General features: G+C 46.3%; 1 protein-coding gene across 1 annotated transcript in view; it reads left to right on the top strand.

The window, feature by feature from the left end:
- PKD1L1 (polycystin 1 like 1, transient receptor potential channel interacting) overlaps window positions 1–23,835 on the top strand; it is a 2,330,280-nt gene that overhangs the window by 1,923,298 nt on the left and 383,147 nt on the right. Inside the window, exon 48 of the mRNA XM_069613333.1 lies at window positions 8,574–8,678. Coding sequence (XP_069469434.1) covers window positions 8,574–8,678 — 105 coding nt within the window. The remainder of the gene's footprint in view (window positions 1–8,573; window positions 8,679–23,835) is intronic.

A 23,835-nucleotide genomic window follows, 5' to 3' on the forward strand; every position in this document is an offset into this window, starting at 1 on the left:
TCCAGCGCAAAGTCTGTTTTACACTGTTTGAACTGTTTTACCTGCCTCCCCCTCAAACATGTCCCATACCATCCTGCACCCCCCTTGATGCCATCATTGAAAAGCAGATGTGTTATGGCCAGGAGCGAACTGTGGGTTATTAAATAGTGGGGTAAAGGGCGATGGATGCAATGTTAGGTGGGCTTGTTGCACTGCCTCATCCCAGGTACTGGCTACCAGGGCTAGAATTGCACTGCTATACATCCAAGACGGCCTGTCCTGTTTTGGCTTCCACAAGACTCCTTCAAGGTTCTCCCCCAGGACCTCCCTGTCCATGGGCCTCCATATCTTCCCCCGGTCGTCTCTTTGCCAATCCCGGAGAACCTTCAGCTGAGCCACCCTATAGTATCCCTTGTAGTCGGGTGATCCCATGCCCCAGCAGTCAGTGGGAGCTCTCATCACCCTGGCCGCTATCCTTGGGGACTTATTGGCCCACACGAACCTGCTAACAATTTTGTTCACTGACCTGAAGAAGGCTGGAGGGATGTGCGCCGGCAAAGCAGCAAAGTGATACAAGAGCTTTGGGAGTACAGTCATTTTTAAGGTGTTGATACGACCTAGCCAAGAAATCGCTAAGGGCCTCCAGTCTATCATCTTACTTTTTAACTTCTCCAGGAGGGGTGGATAGTTCGCCTGATACAGATGTTCCACATCTGTCGTCAATTTTACTCCCAGATAAGTGAGAGAGTGCTCCACCCATCTATAGGGAGAGGTACGCTTTAAGGAGTGGGCTTCTGGGGTTGCGATTGTGAGGTTGAGAATTTCTGTTTCAGAAGCATTTATTTTCAGACCCGCCGCGCTACCAAAGTGAACTAATTCAGCTTCCACTGCAAGAATCGCAGTGATCGGGAGGGTCAATGAAAGTATCATATCATCAGCGAAGGCTGCCATTTTGTGCACTTCCCCTGCAAAGGGAATGCCAGTTATGAGTGGGTTGGAACACACCGCTTTGAGGAATGGTTCCAGATGGAGGGTATACAATATCGGAGACAGAGGGCATCCCTGCTTAGTGCCCCTCTCGACTAGCACCGGTTCTGACAGTTGTCCGTTCACTGCTTATATGAGGGTGCGGTGTCTATAATTGGCTCTAATCTTGTCCATACATTTGGGGCCAAAACCCATCCTGACCATGGTTGCGAAGAGGAATCCCCACTCCACCCGATCGAACGCCTTCTCTGCATCAATTGCCATCAGGAGAGCAGGGATTCCTTTCTTGTGGGCCTTCTCTATTAAGTGGGCCAGCCTTCTGACGACGTCTCTGGTTTGTCTACCTCTGACAAATCCCGACTGATCCGGGAGGACTAGGTTCGGGACCAAATGATCTAATCTTTTTGCTAGGATCTTGGTATGTATTTTAGAGTCAACATTGATTAAAGCTATGGTGCGGTAGGAGGTGCACTCGGTTGGGTCCTTGCCCTTTTTATGAATGAGGACAACTTTCGCCTCCTCCATTGTTCCCATGATTGCGCTATCCCGCCCTATTTGATTAAAGAGCTTGGTCAGAATGGGGATGACGGTTTCCTTATGCAGTTTGTAGAATTCTGCCACCAGCCATCCGGGCACGGCGACTTAAGATTAGGTAGAGCTCTGATTGCATCCCTAACCTCATCCTCTGTAATATCCCTTTCGAGTGTTTCCATCTCTTCTTGGGTTATGCGGGGCAATTTAACCCTGTCTAGTTACTCTAGTTGGGAGGACTGCGCCAGGTTACCAGACGCATACAGCGTGGAATAGAATTGTGCAAATTCCCTTAAGATGTCCTCATTTTTAGTGCTGGTGCTCCCTCCCTCCACCTTAATTTTCAATATTGTCTTCTCCTTCTGGTCCTTTCTAAGCATTCTCGAGAGCAGTCGGTCTGCCTTATTACCTTTTAATATAATATTTCTGCATGAGACATAATAGGCTTCGTTCAGCAACTCGAGTCTGGATCAGGTCCAGCTGGGCCCGAATCGCCCTGTTCTCCCTTTTGGGGTAGCCAGGGTCTGATTTATTCCCATTTTTGCGGTTACCCCACTGAGTGCTTCCTCCAGGCGTGCCTCCTCTACTCTCAATTCTCTGTCCCTTCTTGCTTTAAGTGCTATTATCGCTCCTCTCAGGGTCACCTTAAAGGCGTCCCACCTAACCTGGGGTGTTGTGTCCTCTAATGGGTTCTCTGCGAAGAAGCGTTCTATTTCCTCTTCGATCTCTCGGACCAGAACTTGATCTTTAAAGAGTGCGGTTGGATAGTACCATTTCCACAGTCCCGGGGGTCTACCCTTCGTTTTCAGAGTTATAATCAAGGGGGCTTGGTCGGACAGCATTGTGGAGCCCATGGTGATATCCAGTGCTCTCCCCAGAAGGTTGGCAGGCAGCCAGATATAGTCTATTCTTGAGTGGGACTGGTGCGCATGTGATTAAAAGGTATACCCCCAGCCTCCCACCCTATCTCACGCCACTCATCTACTAGGCCCAGGTTACTGATTTTCTCCTTCAGATCGTGTGTTGGTCTCCCTTGTGGGCCCGCCCATCCCACTGATCCATCCTTTGCCGGGTCCCACGCGATATTGAAATCGCCAGTAAGGACAATAGGGGACTTAGCGAACTTCTCAAGCTTTTCCAATGTGCTCTGAATAAAGAGATATTGAGCCGTATTTGGGCCATATATCGTCACCACAGTGAGAGGGAGATCATTGCACTCCAAGGATACTGCCAGGAACCTTCCTTGGTCATCTACAACCTTCCCAGTGATATGTAGCTCCAGCCCGTCCCTAAGTGCCAGTAGAACCCCAGCTTTCTTTTTAGATTGGGTCACTTGCAGTGCCCTGTAATAGCCCCACAGCTTAACCCTTCTGCGGTCAGACGTTCGGATATGAGTTTCTTGGAGGGTGATAATGTCTGGCCGTTCGCGCCTGATAAAGCGCTCTACTTTCTTAGGTTTAATCAGCGAGTTGAGGCCGTTAACATTGAGGGAAAGGATCCTCATTGCTCGTTGGTTAGGCATGGTGGTTCAAATGTCCTACAGTATGGGTCACGCGCCCCCCCTATTGTCCCGTCCTCCTCCCTTGGGCTTCCTCCTTTGGTGTACGCTGCAGAACCCTTTCTTTTGATTCTGGAACCCTGGGTCTCCCGAGCCCCCCATCCCCTCTCCTCCCCCTGTCCCTCCCCCCTGGCAGCATGAGACGACTGGCCTCAGCCCCCCTCGAATCCAAACCTCGAGTCGTCGTCCCATCGATTGCCTTCCCAGTGTTCCAACGCGGGACCTCCCCGTCCCATTCCAAGAAGTGAGTCCCCCTCTCCTCCCCCCAGAGCCCTTTAGGTGTTGCCAAAAGCCTCGATCAGGCCATAGCCTTTTCCTGCTTCTTATGCCATCCCCAGGCATCCTTTTGTTACATCTCCCTCCGGATTCTATGTTGGTGGTCGCTCCCTGTAAACATCTGGGCCATTCTTAATTCCTGCCCCCTCCATTGTGATGACCTTTTCAAGACTGGCTTGTCGAGTTTCCGTTCTTCCTAGTCTTCTTTGACCGGGCCGTAGACCATTCCCAGTCTCTACGTCCAGTTCGCTTGGCCGAAGACGGAGTAGGTGGAGGCAGAGCATCCTCCTCCACCCCCAACAGGGCGAGACCCTGTTCACAAGTGGTTATCTTCTGAGCCTTTCCTTGCCATTCGAAGGCCAGGCCGAAGGGGTGTAGCCATCTATAGCGAGTGCCCTGGGCTCTTAAGTGTGCGAGCACCCGGCCCATTCTACAGAGTTTTTTTAGTGTTGCTTGCGCCAAGTCCTGATATAGCACAATCTCTGTGCCGTTATACGTAATCCGACCTGCCTTGCGTGCTGCTGAGAGGATTCTCTCCTTCGCCGAGTAGCTATGCAGTGCCACTAGGACATCCCTAGGTCTAGCTCCTGGCTCCACTCGTTTGGGGCCCACTCTGTGAATCCTATCAAAGGTCACATCCTCCGTCTCTGGCGCCTCCAGGAGGTCCACAAAAATGCCCTTCACCACTTGGGGGAGATCCTGATCCTGGGTGTCCTCCGGGAGGGCTTTAATGTGGATATTCGAGCGCCTGGATCTGTTTTCGAAGTCTTCCACCTGGAGTTCCAGGTTGTGCGTGGCCGTCGCCAGTGTGTCCAGGAGCGAATCCGTGTTTCGTGCGTCCTCGGCTAAGTCCCGGATCGCCCTCTGATTCGTATACACCCTTTCTTCTATCTTGCTGATATCTCTCTTGATCTCTTGAGTGCCCTCCGCCAGGTCCTCCCTGAGGGCGTCCATTTGCTTGGCCCGCAGTGGTGATCTTTTCTACAATATCGGCCAGCAGGAGCTTCGGTGCCAATTGCGTGACGGGTTGCTATTGGGCTTCCAGGTCTGCCGGTGGTTCCCCTGCCAGCCAGTCATTGGGGGTCGTTCCCTGGTCATCCTCCGTGTCCTTGGCCCATATCTTTGTTAGTGCATTCTCCTGTAGCCTCCTTAGGGGTCTTTGGAGGGATTGAGTGTCCTTGATTTTGTTCTTAGACATGGTGGCGGCGCCTCCTGATATTGTGCCAGTTGTTTGGGCTTCCGGGTTCCTCCAGGGGGGTGGGAGGGAGGGCCCGCAGGGTCGTCCGAGTCTCCGCACATGGGGGCCTCTTCGCTCTCTATCTATAGAGCTGGGTGATCGTCCGAAGGGGGGAGCCCTTGTGGCTGCTGGTGTTCTTAATAGTTCTCTATTCAGCACCGCGGTTCCCCAATTCAGCCCAGGGTTCACGCCAGAGGTGGGGCCTCCCTGCTCACCCTTGCCGGGGATAAGGCTGGCCCCTGATGTGGTGGAAGTTCGCTTCAGGGTCCGTAGGGCAGGGGCAGCATATGTCACCAGGGGGGCCCCTGGGGCTTGCGCCTCTCAGCTGATGTGAGGGTCTGTATGCTTCTGTCCCATCTAGGGGCCCCCGTGCAGGAGAGAGGGTCTCAAAAAGGGGGGGAACCCTCCTCACTCCCCCCCACCGCTGTGCTCTCCCCTGCTCAGATCAGCATCCAGGTGCGTGCATCCACCCCAGAAGGAGGGGCAAGGCAATGGTGGCGAGAGGAATACACTTTTGAGCAGTTCCGAGGAGGGGGAGGGGAATGACAAGTGGATGATCGAGGGGGTAGGCGCAGGAAGGGGCCACCGTTCTCTCCCCAGTCAAACCTGTACCTCCGAGGTGCGCACTGGTGTGCGGTGTCCTCTGCTTCCAAGGAGGGCTTTGTGCTACACGGCAGCTCCTGGGACTCGCTGCTCCGTGCACAGCGTTGCCTCCGGGGGCCATCCTTCAGGAGGTGTAGTGCGTTGGGCCGGAGGGAGCTGCTCTCCTCAGGAGTACTCAGCGCCCACGTTGCCCCCCCTCTGGTATGGGATACTCCTCTTCTCCCTGGTGGCTTGGGCAGCGATCTCCGGTGGCAGGCTCTGGCCCCCCGGTCCGTTGCCGGTCTCGTCTCAGCCGCCAGGCCCTCCGAGATGCCGAGGAGGCGCGTCGCTGTTATGGGAGCGGGAGCCTCAGGGGGTCCGCCCAGGGCCACGCCGCAGGTCTTCGTGGGCCGCGGTCCTCTGGTTCTTACGGAGGCGCGGACCCCGCCTCCTCCTCCGCTGCTGGATGGGTGTCAGTCGTTGGGCGCTGTGCTATCAGGAGGGCAGTATTGGTGGAACCCCCGGTCCGCCACCTCCGAGCCTCGCCGGGGATAATCCCTGCCCGCTCCCTCGCTCGCCACTGCGGGGGGGGGGGTTTGGAGGGGGTTCGCCGTCTGCTGAAGTCGCCTGGGGAGGGCTACCACTCTTGGCGGCCAAGTCTTTTGGGCCTTGGGGTCAGGAGCTCAGTGGCTGCGGTGTTCACAGCATCGCGGCCATCTTGAAATCCTGCGACGCATTCTTGAAGATCAGAAGCTAAGATTTTCTTCAGGTTCCGGTTGGTGACAGTTTTAGAAGGGTTATGTAGCTTATGCCTGGGTGCCTGAAGATGGATGTCGGAGTTGATCATAAAATGGTCTGACCGGATGCACGGGGTGGTGGTGTTTATCTGGACTTTAAAGTTCTTGTAACAATCCAATCAAGGATGTTGCCTTTTAGTATTGGTGGGATCGGTTGGCCTCTTTATCAAGGGGATCCACTCACCAACGATTAAGATCTCCCATAAACAGAGTGGCACTGTTACTTTAAGGTCAGCTAAAGGGTGAGAGATGTCATCTTTGAAGGTATCCACAGAAATTGGTGGCCAGTAAATCAAGATGAAAGGAATTCACCTTTAACCCCAAACATGCTACCATTGTTTTAGTTCTTCTTCTGCACCATTACAACATTTTAAGGATGTTTATTATTATATGGAGCAAAGATATATTTAATAAAGATGGCCTACAAGTTTCAATGTGAAAGCAAAAGGTTACAATAGAAAAACACGTTTTCGGCAATGGTTGTGCTTTGTTCTTCGATAACTTTTTATGGTTGGCTCAGGCCTCCTCACTCTTGTGTGTTTGTGTGTAATGCCAAACTGCTGATAGGTTCCCTCCAGCTGAACCTCTAAGCACCAAAGTAACAGCCGAGGGCAGGGAAGAAAGTATTTTGGAATATGTGTTATATCTAGGCAATACTTGTTCTCTTGCTTGCTATACTATCAGGGTGTGGGAACAACTTTAGGGTTCTTTTCAGCGAAAGTGAAAATGTGCACGTTTTGGCGAAGAATCTAATGCTTCCTCTCCTCATTTTTGAACTGATCCCCACTTTTGTTACTTTAATGTAACACTTGTGATTCCTGCCTCCTTTTCGCATCTGGTAAAACACCAACCAGGTTCATGTCCTACTTGAGTTACCATCACAATAGGGGGAGACAACATTAGTCATTGTTTTTTTACTTTCTTTTGCTTGTTCCAGCACAATCTGACCTTTACATTGTAATGGGGTAACCTTCCACGTACACGCTCCTATTTTCACTGTTCTAGTATTAGCAGAAAACAGTTGAATGAACCTTTCTATATTGACCCCCCCCCCTCCCAATTACGCACAGTCAACTGGAGTGTGTTCTTACAGTGGCAGTGCTTGAGTAGATTGTGGGCACACGCATTACGAACTTGTGGTTGGCAGTGCAGTGGATGCCGTCACCATGAAGTGTCTTTTACAGAGGCAATGCAAGCATTTGACCTAGGCACAGCCATCTTGCAAATGCATCAGAACATTATCATGTGTGCTGTTGACTACCTGTCATCTATAGGATTTCTTCATGTTTTTATCCTCCGAACCTACTATAAATTGTATGGCTTTTTACTAAATGTTTTGCATAAAGTTTACTCTAAAGGGCACCATTTGGACAGATTAACTTGGTGGCGCATCACTGAGAAATATTTGCGCGCCAGTAATTAGTGCCTAGTTCTTGACTGTTAGAACCATAAAATGTCTCCTTTCGCATTTCTAAAACATTGCTGAACTTTTCATTTAGCTAGAATGAATGCATGAGATGCATATTTGCTTCACTCTATAATATGATTAGATTGTGTATAGTTTACCTTGGTTCCGGATGGTCACAGAAGTGGGTGCAATGCTCTCAAAGACACCGAAGGTTTCATGGAGGATCATGTGCGTCCCCTGTAATTTCGGGTAGCTTCAGCAGTTTTAAATTAGCTGATGTACACAATGGCACAACCTGCAGCTACGTCCTATATGATGACTGTCTGGCAATATTTACTTTCCTTGGGTCATTCATATTCCTATCTATTTAGGGTATAGTTGATATGTCCATTGTATAGCCTGTGTTGTGTTTGTGCATATTCTAATGTTAGTGAGCCTGCCCGAATAAAGAGGGTTTGCAGGTGCAGGGGCTTTTGGGACAGCAGCCCTTTGACCCCTTTTTCATCATCACCGCCGCTTCTTGAGGTATAAGAATAGCGCTCCTAAATTATACCAAACTTTTTTAAAGGATAGTTTTACTCAATAAACCGGGGGTCTTGTTTGACACGGCGGGGCTCATTTTTAAGTTAACCGTAAAAAGGCGGCAGGGTCCTTTTTACGTTTGCATTTTCGCAAACACAGGTCCCTGCCGCCTTATTTTTCCAATTTGCACAACGGAGGGCAACATTGGAGGACACGCCGCCGTGCAAATGTAGTAAATGCCGCCTGCCATGCACACATGGCAGGCGGCATTTACACTGGATTCCTATCGAGTGCGGACTCAATAGCAATCCACAGTACTTGCGGCAGCACGAAAATCCATGCTGCGCAAATGCTGTAGTATTTGTATGGTGGAGAGAAAGGGAGCGGCGGAAAGGTAAGCTAATATCCAACCCGCTTCTCTGCCATACAAATTGTGGAAAATTGGTCGCCTTTCACTTACGTTATGATGCCCCTATTGAAAATTATGTTCATGCTTCTGATTTTCGTATCCTTATGGTTTTTAAATCCAAGTATTATGATTGAAAAGTCATCCGAAAAGGTAACACTTACCGAGAAACGCACATTAAAGACACCCACTGCATGAAATGTTAGTGTGTTGTTTATCATTCATCACCGAAATAATGCAGTGGGCTTTGCACCCAGGCTTAACCGCTGTTCTTTGTTTTCTGTCAATAGATGGTGTTCTTAGTGCTGATTCTCATTCAGTATTATCTCCAGCTTTCCACCATGATTCAAAGGGGATTTTTGAACTTCTGCCAAGAACCATGGAACTGGGTCGAGGTAAACTTTCATTTTCTATTTTTAGTACCACCGAGACGCTGTTGTTTATGCAGTTGTTGCAAAGTAGTTCATGCGTTCTTTTTGATTTTTTAAGGCTAAATTTAGACACATCCACTATTTTAACTTACTTTGTTATTGGTGTTAAGCGTTCAGCCCGTACAATGTACTTGTTTCCTAATATTCTTAGGTTCTGAGCAACTTTCCCAGCAAATTTCTGCTGCTGCACTAGGGTGTTCTGCACGGAGAAAGAGTCCTCACACACATGCTTTGCACTCGCCCACGGACCGGCGACACTACAGACACTAAAGACACTGCCTGGAAATAAAGGTACTCCTACGTCCTGTCACTTTTTCTCCATACTGTATACTGTATGCAGACAGGACAGGAGCCTTTTGCACTGCAAAATTTCACCCTTCCCCTTTGAGGGTTGGTTTAGGCGCGAGGCGGCACGGCATAGGTGGTGATCGTGCACATTAACCCCGGCCCTCGACGCCACACCCCAGTCCCTTTTTCAGCGTTGACTAGAATGGAGACACCAAGCACTGTGTCAGCGTATTTTTTGCTGCGCACTTCCTCTCAGTGCGGTAAACATGCTTATTTTTTCTCTTTTTATTTCACATTGTACCCCAGCCTTTGGTGCCTTAGTCCTTCCCGGCGCATGTCAAGCTCATCGGGTTTCTCAAAGTGCACGCTGTGTGAGGCATCCTTTCCGGTGCCGGATTCCCACGCACTGTGCTTGAGTCCCTGGGGGCCAATCATTTGTGGGACTGATGTATGACCTATGATGCGCTAACACAGAGATCATTGAACAGGTTGGCACACTGGAGAGTAATAGTTTCCAAATCTCCTCCAGAGCATCAGAATAGATTTGCACACAAGAAGACAAGGACAGTGACGGTAAGTACCTCTTTATTTACTAAACCACCCGAGCACGTAGACTCCTTTCCTGGGAGTGCTTTGGTTGGGAGGTGTTGTAAAGACTCTTCTACTGGCACCAGACCGGAGCCCTCAAAGGGTACCAGTGATCTTGCTGAGGAGTCTTGCAACTCTACGGGGTCAGGTACCAAGAGACCCAGTTGGTCTGTTACCGGACAGCAGTCTGAAGGACCTGCTAGGTCGTGTACCGGGCCTTGGTCTGTGGGGGGACTTCATTCAGGACTACTAGTGATTCCGGTGAGGTGTACAACCCCCCCGGAGAATATTGTAAGGTCCGTAAGAGAACCAGGCCTTTACCTGAGAGTCGTCCAAGACCACCTCGTCAGGGCTCTATGCCGGGTGTTAGTTTCCTGCATATTCCCGATTCATATCAGTTACGTCACAAAATGACAGCTAGAAGAGAAGGGTCGGCTGCACGCTCACACAGCATGGATAGGTGCACTTCTTCAGTTGAGTAATCTCCTTCTGAGAGAGCAACATAACCACTGCCAATAACCCAAACTGGTCCTATGGGCCAGGTTGCAGGCAGCTCAACAATTTCCAACCAGACTGCAATGGGCAGGGGCAGAAGTACCATGGTGTACGGCAGACCCTTAATCCTCTAGTGCCATGAGATATTCAGGCCCATTAATGCATCAACCTAGACAGATGCTTTGAGTTCCAGTCACATCCACTTGGACCCCTACAGCGGCAGCTCCCAGAACCGCGGTATAAAATAATCCTGCTAACGAGGATAGATTTTTTGATTAATTTCTAAACCTCATGAAGTCTCCTCAAATGTCTGATATTTTGAAGGGGCAAATTAAGGATGTTCTTCCACAAGAGCAACCAAGTAATCACCCAATAGTGACTCTGCCTCCTAAACCGTTGCCACTTCCACCATTGCCACCATCCCCTCCTGTAGCGATGCCAGTAGTACAAGATGTGGGCTCTGTGAGGAGTTAGACACGTGAGATGGACACTTAGGTATAGGTTTGTCACAAGCCGCCATTTTATTAAATAATAAAGTGGTAAGACAAACGCCTATCTTTCTCTAGCCTAACAGAGGTTTTCCTACCTAACAAACGTAAGCTACAGGAAAGTGGCCTAATGTCCAAAATATCTGTCCCTCACACTAATGCACCCAAAAATCATACAGGAATTATTTGGCAATTTAACTTCACACAAAAATAACATTGAAATGCATACATAAAAGTTGTAACCAAGAATCCTTGTGACCAGAGTTGGATCCCCTTCCCCTTGAATAATTCAGGATATGTCCAAATTAAGTTCAGTTTCAATAAAGTTCTTCTCATAAACCAAGTTTCACTCCAAGTAAAATTAAGTTATTTTCATTCAAAATATTCTGTACTGGACAAAGTGACTTTACTTTCTCTCCACTCAAATGTTCTCTGAAGGTTAAACAATCTTTCCTCCTTAGAAACGGCTTCTTAGTCAGGATGGTTATGCCACAGTTCATCAAATACAATAATGGAATTGACACTTCTTGTTACAACCTTGTACCACATTCATTAGACTTTTTCTTCTTCCTGGTCCACTCGCCTGCCAGGACTACCACTAATTGTCCCTCTTCTGGTTTACTCTCCTACCCGGATAAACAAAACATTCTAATTTGATGGTTTAACTTTGTATTTAAACAACACCTTGTCTTAATAAGTTAAGCATATTAATTGCAAACATGGTTGAACTGAAAGAGGTTAAACATGAGCATGCGTTAGGTGTCATGTCAAAGTAAACCGTTTCTGTGTAAAAAAGTTAAGCATTTTACCATGTTTTTAGCTTACTTTTTCATGTGTTAAATCGGACAACAAAAGGTTTTGCAGCAAGCAAAAGGTTCTCCCAGATAGGGAGTGTCTTGTTCAAACAAATCTTGCCTGGAAATTGCATTGTTTTCCTGTCTGCTTTTGAAGACAGAATGTTCAGAAATGCAGTCCATACCGGTAGTTATTGACTGCAGTCTAAATATTCTGATTTGCTAATAAGTGGAATGTGGCTAGACTGGAACCCATTGTTTTTCTAATCAGTCTGGCAATTATTTTTACTGTGATATGTCATGTTCTACTGGGCATGAAGAGCAAAGCAAACAAAAGTGTTATTACTTTGCTTTTCTGGACCACATTGGTGGGGCAGCCAGTCTGGCTATGTTTGGTGTGTGGTATGGCATTTGTTACTGGGCATCAAAGATAAAGCAAACATTAGTGTTATTACGTGCTAAACTGTACTTTGTTGGTACAGCCAGTCTAGACATGTTTTCTTACTGTGGCATGCTAAACGGGAGTAAGCTTTTATTTAGTAATACTGGTATATATTGGTGCAGCATGCATGGATGAATGGGCACAGTCAGCATGAAAGTGTTTTTATATTAGCATTTGATATTGGCATATATTGTGGGCAAAGGCATCATGAAAATGCTCCTGTACTTTGTTGGTGCTTTCACCTATTGGATTGTTTCATGCACTACCATACAATACCGATTTCGTTCAGTGTGCCTTTTTACCCACTTTTTCAAAGAACATTTTCTGTAAAACACGCCAGTTTAACCCGTTATTTTAAACAATTTCTCAGGGGGAGAACCCCCCCAAATTAGCCCTGGCTGGTTCGTGCTCCCTTGCTGTGCTTGGTCTCTCCTGCATACTAGATAAACATTTGCGCACTTCCACTTAAAAATGTCACCAGCCATTACTGATCAGATTATTGCCCATGTCAAATTTTAAGGGTGTTTAAGGGCTAGTGAATTTTAATGATTTGGGGCAAATTGGTTCAATGGTGCGCTGGAAAGGGTGGCAAAGTAAAAAATGGGATGGCGTTCAGAGCCAGCCAGGAAGGATGAATGCTTAAGAGTGAGTTGTTAAATGGTTGGTTTGTTCGTCTGATGATGAATGAGACTCTTCTTTAACAATATAAATAACTGTGGATGGTCGGAGTGTTTTTTTACAGTTCTTCAAAATGTCACTGGCAGGGACCACAACTGCCTTGTGCCACAGGATAGTAATAGTTACCCTTACCAGAAATATTGGCATATCTTCAGAATCATCCCTATCCTGAGATCAGATTGTCTTTGATGCCACTTTGGGCGTCGGGTTTTCTTTAAAGAAATAGAAGATGACATTGCGTACTTGCTAAGAGGGGGCATTCCTAGATAAACAATTTCCCATAGAAGAAAAACTCCAAATGTCAGCCATTTGAGATAAGTAATGGTCTGAGTAAAATCTTCACTGCCTTTTAAATAAATAGCTTGTTAAATTGACTTTCTATACTTAGCCTATTGTTTGAAGCATATTTCTAAAGTCTATCACTGAAGCGTCTTTGCTGTAATATCACCAGTTTTCTCGCCATTATTGTTTTCAAGATGTCTGTGGCTAGCCAAAGCAAAGTGCTAGATATTCCAGAGGTACAACATTTCAAATGTCAGAGGGATGACTAAATTCTGTCCTTCCACGACAGAACATTCAACTACATTACCTTATAAAGTACCTTCTTGGCCACCATAACCTCAGACTTTCTGACTTTGAGGCCACGTCTGCAGACACAAACATTTTCTTCTGAATCTCAATAGAAGAGCAGGAGAAACAACTCCTGTTATTGTGCTTTACATCATAACACAGTTCCCGGGTTTCAGTTTGTGATGTTATGTCTTTCATTGATATCTGTCTGTCCCAGATATTCAGGTTAAATATAGTACATGTCACAATGCTGTCACTAGAACTCCCAAACATACACCTGGTTAGACTTATTCCCTGGCACATGAGGCTGTGGATTGCCCTTTTCCTAATTTCTAGTGTATTTTCGGTCCCAAAGGGCGTTGCACACTCCATGGAAGTTAGATATGTATTAGTAATTCCTGCAGATAACCTCCCATTGACAAATACTTCCTATGAGAGGACAAGTTTACCTTGAAGAAAATTATTTAAGGCAAGAGACGTTTTTGTTTCAGACTCTAAATCTAATGTTTTTCAAATATAATATAATTTTAAGAACAACAATCACATTTTAAAGGTCATACATGGCGTTTACTTGAATCTTGGGAGTATACTGACATGTTCTTTCCAGACCCCAACCACCCAATTGTCATCCCAGAAAAGAGGCCCTGATCAGTGTAAAATCAATAGAAGAAAGATTTGAGGAGCAGGGCCAGTCCCATGAGCCAGTGACAACAAGGGAACAGGAACGCCAATGACAGGAGGCATGGTGTCGATTGGCATCAGATCAGCCTCACAATATAAAAGGGACAGTATAACTCTAAGGGATTTATGACAGCGTTACATGATGACACAGCGAGAAAGGAGGAGGAGAAGAGCAAGGGACAGGTTAGAAGGGAAGGAGCATGGAAGAGGATGAAAGAAGAGCAAGCTACAGGTCAGTGGAGAAATGACCAAAAGAATAGGAAAATGAGAGAAAATGAGGAGGGGACTGGTTGGAGGAGAAGGGGCAGAGAAAAGGAAGTACAAAGAGCTATCTGCAAGTTGGAAGAGGAGAGAGGATCATAAATGAAGGGAAGAGGGGATGAAAGAAAGACACCCAAGAGAGAAACAGGAGAATGAGGGAGAGAGAGAGAGAAGAGGCAAAAGAAAGACTAATCAGAGAAAATGAAAGAAAAAAAAGCGGTAAAGAGGGAGGCGAGAAAGGCAGAGAGAATGTTGGAGGAGATGAAAGAAGTGGTAAGAGGAGCTGAGGGAGGAAAAGGGGTGATCTGAAGATTAGTATTCAGCCTTAAGTGCTGTAAGAGAAGGGCATTGTCAACTGTCTCCTTGGGACCACTGGCCAGATCCTGGCCTGAGTCTGCACCAGTAGAAGGAAGGGAGAAAACCTACTGGGATGTGATACCCAGACCCTGGTGGAAGATTGTAATAAGCTGAAGTTCTGGCGGTCGGCATTCCATAGTCTCAGCTCTTACAATGCACTTCCTAGAATACATTGTAAGAGCTGAGGAAGTGCATTGTAAGAGCTGAGACTAAGGAATGCCCACCGCCAGCACTTCAGCTTATTACATGCTCTTGTGGCATCACACCATCTTTGGCTAGGGGCCAGAACAATGACTGCAGCATGACCATATACACAGGACAAGATGATCAAAAAGCCTGAAAATGTCTACAAGCCCTAGTTGTGTCCTGGCCTGTGTTTGACGCACTTCAGGGCCATGAGGGCCATACCAGGTTTGGAGCACAAAGCAGTGTATTAGGGCACTCAAAATCTCCCTCTGGCCTTGAGTGGCCATGTGAGCAAGCTGCTAGGATGCTACAGCACATGGAAGTCCTGCCCTGCCAAAAGTTACACCCTGGAAGTGTCATCATGGGTCCCCCCAGGTGTGGGTAGGTGACATCAGCATTTTGACCAGATAGTAATCTGTGTGACGTCTTGTGTGGGTCCCCCTGACAACAGTTCATGGGGTGACATCATAATGTGGAAATGTTGTACATGTTGTTTTTGACCCCTGGCAGGTGTATGCCACCAAGTCCTGGGAGCGTGTCATAGGGTCCATAGTGCGCCAATGCACTGTGGAGATAATGCCGGCATTAACCTGTGATGTTTTTGAGGGAGGTGTGATGTAGGTAGTGCACTTTTTGACCCTCAAATGTGTTACGGTGTGACACAGCGCTGTGGAGATGGAGGCACGGTGCCACCCCTAGGGGGTGGGGTAAAGGGTGTATATATATATATATACACAGAAGGAGCGCCGCAGAGAGGTATACAACGCTTTTGAAGAGTGAGGAAGCCTGCTTGCACAAAACAAGCAATACCTTGAATCATGAAGCGCTGCTGCTACTACTCTAAGAATACCTCAAGAGGCAATGACCTGAACACCATTGCAAGCTACTACAGCCCGAAAACCCTGACAACAACAACTCCTGTAACTAAAGTAAAGACAGAAACAAGTGATATCAGTTCAAGGGTGTTTATCAAACTGTACGAATGGGTGAGAAAAACACCTAATCCAAACCTAAAGCTAAGATGGGAGCAAGCTACGACCATCAAATAATAATAAGGCAGTCCTAGTGCCGTCTTGTCAAATAAAAAAGAAATCTATTGATGATCCTTACTCCTATGTTACAAAAAGAGTGTGGGATAATGTTCACCAGAAAAGAAAGAAGTGTTCACAAAATGCTAAGTCAGTATGGTAGAGCTGGGGTCTCCCTTCCCCATGTTTTAAGCACGGGATAAGGCGGGACTTCTGAGCACAGCACACTCCTGGGCCTCTCCAGCACAAGGTTCACTATTCCATTCAACAATATCGGGACCTTCAGGGCCCAAGTCTCTTGTGCCAAAGTCTCTTGCCTGAGAAGGCTTGTTGGACCAAAATAACAAACAAACAAAAGTTCCTTATGTGATCTTGCAACGTGGGTGATTGCTCTTCTCCCCTTGAATCTCCTTCCACCGGGCTTAGATCCTTCTCGCAACTTGGGCCTCCATCTGTCTGGTTCACTATGGCCTTTCACTTTTAACACAATCTTCTTGTGTGTATCGGATCTCACCCTGATTCGTAGACCTCCCTGAACAGTGTTCATATTTGCCAATTTCACAGTTCACTTTGTTTTATCACATTCGGGATTTACTTAATTAGCTTTTAGATTGGCTTCACTCCTTCGGGTTCACTTTAGCCATTGTTAACACAGTTCATACATTTCTAAACACAGTTGATGTTTTACTTCATATTTTCTGAAAGCGTGGTTTCAATTTCCATAGCTTTCTCTTGGCATCCCTCCGTCGGGTTCACACTTGCCTTAATTCGCAGCCTTTTTTTTTTTAAAGCAGTGTTTCCCCTCCGCTAACTTTTCTCTGGCGTCCCTCTGTCGGGTTCACACTCACCTGAGGCTCGTGTTGAGTATTTTCTCAAGAAGCGAGGGGCGTTTCCCTTCCCATAGGTTTTCTCTTGTCGATGGGTCATAGACTTTCGATTGTACTAAGGATTTTTATGTGGCCTTTGTGGGACCACTCTGACCCTCATGCCGCCCTCTTCTGGGGGCCTTCTGGGACTTGCAGTTTCACCACAAAACAAAGGGGCCAGTGATAGTCCTTCGAATGAGCACTCCTGCGGCACCTGACCACTCTGTACCTGGCCTTTCTCTTGGTTTTTCTCAAAAGTTCAAAACACAAGTTCTTTGTTCACATATAATGTTTCCACTTGCAGCCTTGGGCTCAACACAGTTCGGTTGCTATCAGCTTTCTCCGACTCAACGGCTGTGTTGAACACGCTGGTCTGTTACACCTCTGGAGTCAAGGACGGGAGCACAGTAGCCAGTTTGCCTCCCCGCCTGCGTTATCCATGCGGGAGGCCCCTGTGCACTGTTGACACCTGTTACACCACACGCCAGCTGTACTCCCAGGTCTTGTAATTCCTTTATCAGAGGCGTCGCGGTCTTGAGTTGTAAGGCAAGGCCAACTCCCTCCTCTTCGTCCTTTCAGGTCTCTGCGCTTTTCTCCTCCTCTTAAACTGCCAGTCTGGAATAGCTGTCTCCTCGTGCATTCAGCCTTGCTCGTTGTGTGCTCTCGTGCTTTGCCTTTTATACCCGTGGGGAAGGTAAAGGGCTGTCAGGTGTGTGTGGTTCTGATCAATTGCCTGACTCTGCCTGACCCTTATGTTGGGACATGTCAGGTAAACTGCTCTGGTGTTGGTGTTAGTCCATTGTCTTTCTCTGTGTAAGAAAGTGTTTGTGTCGGAAAAGGTGGGGGCAGTAGAGCTTCTAAATATCCTACAGGTAGGATGGGGAAAAGGTCTTACAAGGAAGGGGGTACTGTGTTTCGTCCATCAGCATCGCACTTCCACACCAGAAGACCCCCCCATCCAGGTGATATTCCCCCACTGGTCCACTCCCAGGAACTGGATCCAATGGAGATGTCAGTGTCCTGGTCACCTGGATGACAGATCCCCAGGGACTAGTAAGTGAGACACCTTCAGGTTTCTCGCGTAGTGCTATGGATTATGATGAAGCTTGATGCTATGACACCACTGTTTCCCCTATCAAAGCTGCTGCTGAATGCTGTGATGGTGTGGATGCCACTATAACCGATGCAGACTACATCGATATGAATGACTCTATACTCTTAAATCACTTTTGTTTGAGGACCTGGGTGTTCTGGATGAGCTGTTTCAAGAGGCTGCCATGAAGGTCAATCAATGCGTGTTGAATATAAACTAAAGCCAGGACATGTATGTGTGGGAAAACTGTTATATGCTGAGCTGAAAGACAGAATATCTGAAATCGCCCAAATACCTATAAATATATACGGGTACCTACACCCTCACGCAATCGTCCTTGTAAAAGTGTGATGTGTATCAGTAACATATGTACCAACATGTGGCTGCCAGTATTGGACCAATACTGGCACCTGTACAAATGTGATGCAGACTCTCTATACCTACACCCTTGAGTGGTATTGCAGCAGCTCCTGGATGAACTGTATGAACACTATTTCATCATTAAAGGATATTTGTTACAGGACCAGGAGTTGCATGAACTTTTAAATGCTTCAAGTCTCTTGTGCATGCAGAGTTATACACGTGGGGAACTGGCCGTGTTGTACAACGCCATTCATAATGCTACCGAAAAAATATCACAACTGGTGATGCTATGCCAGCCCCTACATGTACCATATCCATAATTTTAAAAAAAATGTCCTTCACCAACCATGCCTCTGTTAATTTTTTTCAAGGGCTTCAATGGATAAAGACTCTAATTTAAGAATACATAAAAGCTATTATGATAAAGGTGGAATTGGTAGTTCTGGTGGTGTTGATGCTCTTTATAGCAAACTACAACTTGACAAACAGCCCATCACACGTGGAGCTGTCAAGGAATGCCTATCTGGTCAAGAGTCATATACCCTGCATAAAAGCGCTAGAAAATGCTCTAAAAACGAATGACCGTGGGATCTGACCGTGACAGACAATGGCAGGCGGATTTAGTGGATATGAGCCCTTTTGAAAACCACAACGATGGTGCACGTTGCATCTTGACGGTAATAGATATTTTATCAAAATACGCTTATGCCGTTGTATTCAGGGGTATGACTTGTTCAAGAGTGACACCAGCTTTCAAGCATGTCTTTAGTAAGGGGCATGTGCCGGCAAAATTACAAACCGATGTCGGCAAGATGCTTTTTAAATGGGGCCCCTCCAAAATCTTTGAAAACAACACAAGGTGCATCATTTTATAACACACAATGAGGTTGAGGCGGCTATTGTTGAGTGCTTTACCAGAACCTTGAAATCTAAACTCTGGAGATTTTTCACAGCTAATAATACGAATCGTTATAGGGACATATTACAGCCTTTTATAGATGTGTATAATGACAGCTATCACCAGTCATTTAAAATTACTCCAAATTTGGGAACGACCCAAAATTCCTTCATTGTGGAGAAACTTGTATGCTCAAAGGATATCGGAGAAGGTCAAGAAAACATGCTTGTGAGTAGGCGACCACGTCAGAATCTCCAAGTTAAAAGGTATCTTTACAAAGGGGTATCACCAATCCTTTCTGATTTAATTTTTATAGTGGCTGAAATCTCTGTGAAAGAGGGCCTATACATGTACTAACTGGTTGATTTATGCGGGGGAAGTTGTCAGCAGTTATTTCTATACCGAGGAGTTCGAGGGTTACAGATGATCCACGTCTTTATAGGGTCGAGAAAATTATTCAGGGTAAAGGTAAGGGGTTTAACAAACAAAACCTTGTGAAATGGGTGGGTTGGCCTGAGAAATTTAACAGTTGGGTCAGCGCTTCATCTCCAAAGGGTCTATAAAATCTTGGAGCTCCATGAGAAGATAGAAAACACCGCATTTTACAGCACCTTACTCAGTAACGCTTCTTTAGATACATTCCCCAACAACAAAATATCAAACTGTTATGTTAAGATGACTCAACCAGTTGATTTACAAGGATTAGGATTGTGGGAAGTAGGGCTGATGGAGATTCAATACCCCCTTGCATGGGACACTGTAGATAGAAGTGAGGCAAAGTTTTCCGTCAAGCATGAATTGAAGTATTACACGTGGGTTTCCCTCATGATTTTACCCCAGCATGCAAGTTCTGTTAGATGCTATCAGCAAGTCACTCGCAAACATCGATAACTATTCTGACATACAGCTGTTTCTGGATAATACTCAGAGGAAAGTATTTCTAAGATCGACAAATCTTACCACACAGTTTATATGTACCATGCAACTCTCTAGGTGTTAGGCAGAATCCTGTGCAGTGCCCTTAGGAACCACTACACACACTTAAAACCACAGGTGGCAATACAAGTTTTACCTTTGGTACAAGCCTGTACTACTATGTCAGAGTGGTAGCAGTGGCGGAGCAGCCAGGTTTATCTCAAGAGTATATGAGCAGTAGCAGAGATTACACAAAGGGACCACAATTACTGTGACTCAAGAAAACACTGATTCAAGGTTTCAGGTAGAAAAATATAAGTACATTTATTTTTAAACCATTCGTTATAAACATAAAACTCCTATTAAACTTAAATAAAAAACACACGTTAAATATACTACAACTAACCAATTCACTTTGTACAGTAAGTCTCAAGGTAAGTACCTTGTGTTTGAATGACCCGGTGTTACGAACAAAACACCTACCGTGAATACGATTGCGATCACTTTTTGACAGTTCGGTCTACTAAAAAGTGTATCCATGACATGAAATGCTACCGGGGCATAAACACACTTAGCACCTGAGATACCCAGAGGGAGTTGGAGGCAAAAATCACAGGCAATATTTTGGTTAGGCAGACAGAATCGAAAAACACTCAAAGACAGGAGTTCAAAAGTCAAAGGGCCGGAGCCAGGGTCAAATGATACCGGGGGCCTGTTGCCGAAGATCAGACAGTTCACGATTCAACCTAGCCAAAAGTACTTCGATATTGTCAATGTTCGGAAGCAAAAGTTATAAGAAGGAGGGAAGACCAGGGCAATCCTTGGAGAGGAAGAAAAGGGATTCACCCAGTTTCCTCAAGCAGAACACAGTACCTTGTTCCAATGGTGCAGCTGGTGCCCTGGCAGTTGTTCCTGTTGGTTTCCCGCACACCCACGATTCCTGGAGCTTCGTTGTGAAGGACGTCGGCTGAAGGGTGTCTGCACCACACAGGGATGAGGCCAGCAGCAGCGACGAGGAATAAAAGGTGTGCTCCTTAAAAACAGGAGAGGCTCTTCAGATGGTTATCTGGACCGCTACATCAGCGTGCAGCGATTTCGACCAAGGAAGAGGATCCCCTGGCTGTGGAAGATGAGCTGGTTATCCCCACCAAGCTCAAGGGAAGAAGACTCCGGACTGGATCTTCTCTAAGTCGTTGAAGGGAAGATAGCTCAGGACTGCAGCAGGGCTTCACCGGGACGGGGTAGTTGCAGCAGCCGTCGTTCTCTCCGCTTCTCTTCGGTTCCTTGTAGTTCCAGTGGTGACTCTCTGACTTCTAGCCCAAGAGACCCACCTTTTATGCGAAAAACCCCCATTCACACAGCCTGGCTGCCAATCTCCCAGCAGGGGGGTTGTCCAGCCCGGGCAACTACCTTGGCCAATCATGACAAAGTGCGACTTGGGTTTCCTAGGATACCCTGTGCAGGGGGTGACTACACCCCTCCCTCACATTCAGCCCACCTAGACACCCAGGCGCCTTGAGGAGGGCTTCTGAGCCGAAGCCCGCCGAAAGACAGTGAACAATGAAAGCGAACCTAGTTTGCCGTGCTAAGTAAAACACAAGAAGGACTTTAACAAAAAGAAATAGTGAATAAACCCAACCGGAGCCAAAAGAAAGACGATTTGGTCAAGCGGGTTTATGTTCGAGGCTAATATAATAGCCAAGAACAGTACCACGTTTATCTAATATAATCGCGGAAGAAAAGTTAGGGTAGGTACCACTGCTACCAGCCAAGTCTAAATGTTAAAAGAGCAAAACAATGCTCTAGGAGGTAAAGATAAAAAGGGATACGAATTAACCCTTTCCAGTACTCCATGGTAGATGGGGTGTACTGGATCTGTGGTAGATTGACTAAGTAAAGTTAATGGTAACTTTACCTTTTTCGGGGGGACGATAGTCTCAGAAATGGAGTCGGGGGAGTCTGAACGACAACCCTTTGCCACTGCACAGAAGGTGCTGGGTGACACACACAAAGAAGGGAGCTACTGAAGTGGTGTACTCCAGAGCCCACAATCACAAAGAAACAGGTAGAAACACAGGCAAGAGTGGGGGAAAAGCTCACAATCTTACCAAGTGAAAAAATAAACTCCAGAAGTCCAGCAAAGTTGCTGGGGGACTCACTAGGTGAGGGAAATTAGCCATGAAATGAGAATTCTCCCTAACACTAGGTTGTTGGGAACCATTCAACATGTGAAGAGTAATAAAGCTTTGGACAGAACATATGCTGAAATCAATGGTGGATTTTACAGCCTCATGATCTACAGTGATATAGTAGAATATCAAAGGATTGGTGACTCATATGCCCCCCTAATGAGAACCGCCCAAGTCAGAGGTGAAAAGAACGGTATTGTTAATATACAGTACATTAAGCCTGATTATATCCCCATTTCTAAGTTCCATTTTGACAACATCAATATACAGATAAGGAACAATCAGTGGGAATTGGTCTCATTTAAATATGGGAAGGTCCTAGTGAAACTACACGTGCACCCGAGAAGAGAGAAAGACTACTAAAACATGGTATGCATGAAGAACTATGGGGAGCCGTATCTCTCTAGGGATTATTACTCTAGGCAAGGCAGTTATGGCGATCAACCTGTTAAGCATGGAGCAGGTTTAGGGAGTATTTTCAGAAGTCTCTTTTGGGGGCTATGCCCTTCCTGCGAAAAGGGTTTGAATTAGCCAAACCGCATGTGAAAACCACAGCTACAAATATTGCTAAGGATGTGGTGACTAGAGCAGCAACCACCATCGCATTTCATTTCAACAAACCAACGCAGGAGGGTTCAGGCCTAGTTTACGTGGGAAAAGCTCTAGCAAAAAAAAAAAGGAGAGCATCGCACAGATGGGGGCCTCCGAAGCGGCATAAAAATCGAATATCAACACCGAGAGCAGCTCAGAAGAGAAAACGCACTTGGAAGAACAGAATGAAACAAGAGAAATAAAAACATCTCCAACATCAATATTTTCTAAAAGATGGACTTCATTCATTGTGCCTGAGGGAAATGTGTCAAACTCAAATTAGACCTGTTTGCCGTACCCCCAATACAGACGAGCAGGGCAAACTGATTTTTCATGGAAGTTCTGCCCCTTGCTGCACTATCTCCTCTAGCGCCCATAGAGTTTTTCATAGGCTCAACAGAAATGTACCTAGATCTGAATTGCACTCTACTTTACCTTACCTGTAAAATAACAAAAGCTGACAGGACAGCTATTACAGCCGCTGCTAAATTAGCCAAATTGCCTATCCAGTGGCCACCCTTTTTAATCAGGTTGACATCACGTTAGGCGACCGCTTGATTAAGCAGAGTGACAACAGTATGCCTATAGAGCATACATAGACAGCATTCTGAATTACAGCAATTAGGTTTTGGACACCCAGCTCACAGCAGGGCTTTTCTATAAGGACTCAGCAGGGCATATGGAGGATTATGCTCCAGATGGGTCTAATAGATGGTTTATAAAGAGAGCAGGATATGCGAGAGGGAACAGAAATTCAGATTTACTAGGACGTCTACACTCCGATCTATTCTTCCAGGAGAAATTTATGGTGAACGCTGTTGATCTGAAAATCAAACTCTCACGAAATAAAGATGCCTTCTGCCTTAACAGTAAAGACACAGAAGCCTATAAGCTGTTAATAGTATTAGCAAGTTTATTTAGTAAGAGGGTCAATGTGTCCCCCACTGTCAGATTAGCTCACGCTGATGCACTGCTAGTATCTAACTTAAAATAACCCCGCGAGAGGACATCCTTGAAATTCTTCTGTCAAGATAATTATTTTAGGCAGCTGCCCCAAGAATAAGTTATCATTGGTTTTGTGGACAACACCGCTTTTTCTTGGGATTATGCCAGCAACCCTTTTAGTTTTAAACCTTACAACATCAACTACACCACTCTTTTTAGGGACGGGGTTGTTACACTGTCCAAAGCCTATAGCCCCAGTTTTGAACACAAAAATATGATTAGGGAGTATTTGGGTCTAGTCTCCATCAGTGCTAAGTTACATGCTGTTTGCTTTTGATTTGAGACCCGATAATGCATCATCCAGCCATTCTAATCTGACTAGGAATGGTAATCTACGCATCGAGG

This window comes from Ambystoma mexicanum, chromosome 5p (assembly GCF_040938575.1).
Source record: "Ambystoma mexicanum isolate Mex_15411 chromosome 5p, UKY_AmexF1_1, whole genome shotgun sequence".
NCBI lineage: Eukaryota > Metazoa > Chordata > Amphibia > Caudata > Ambystomatidae > Ambystoma > Ambystoma mexicanum.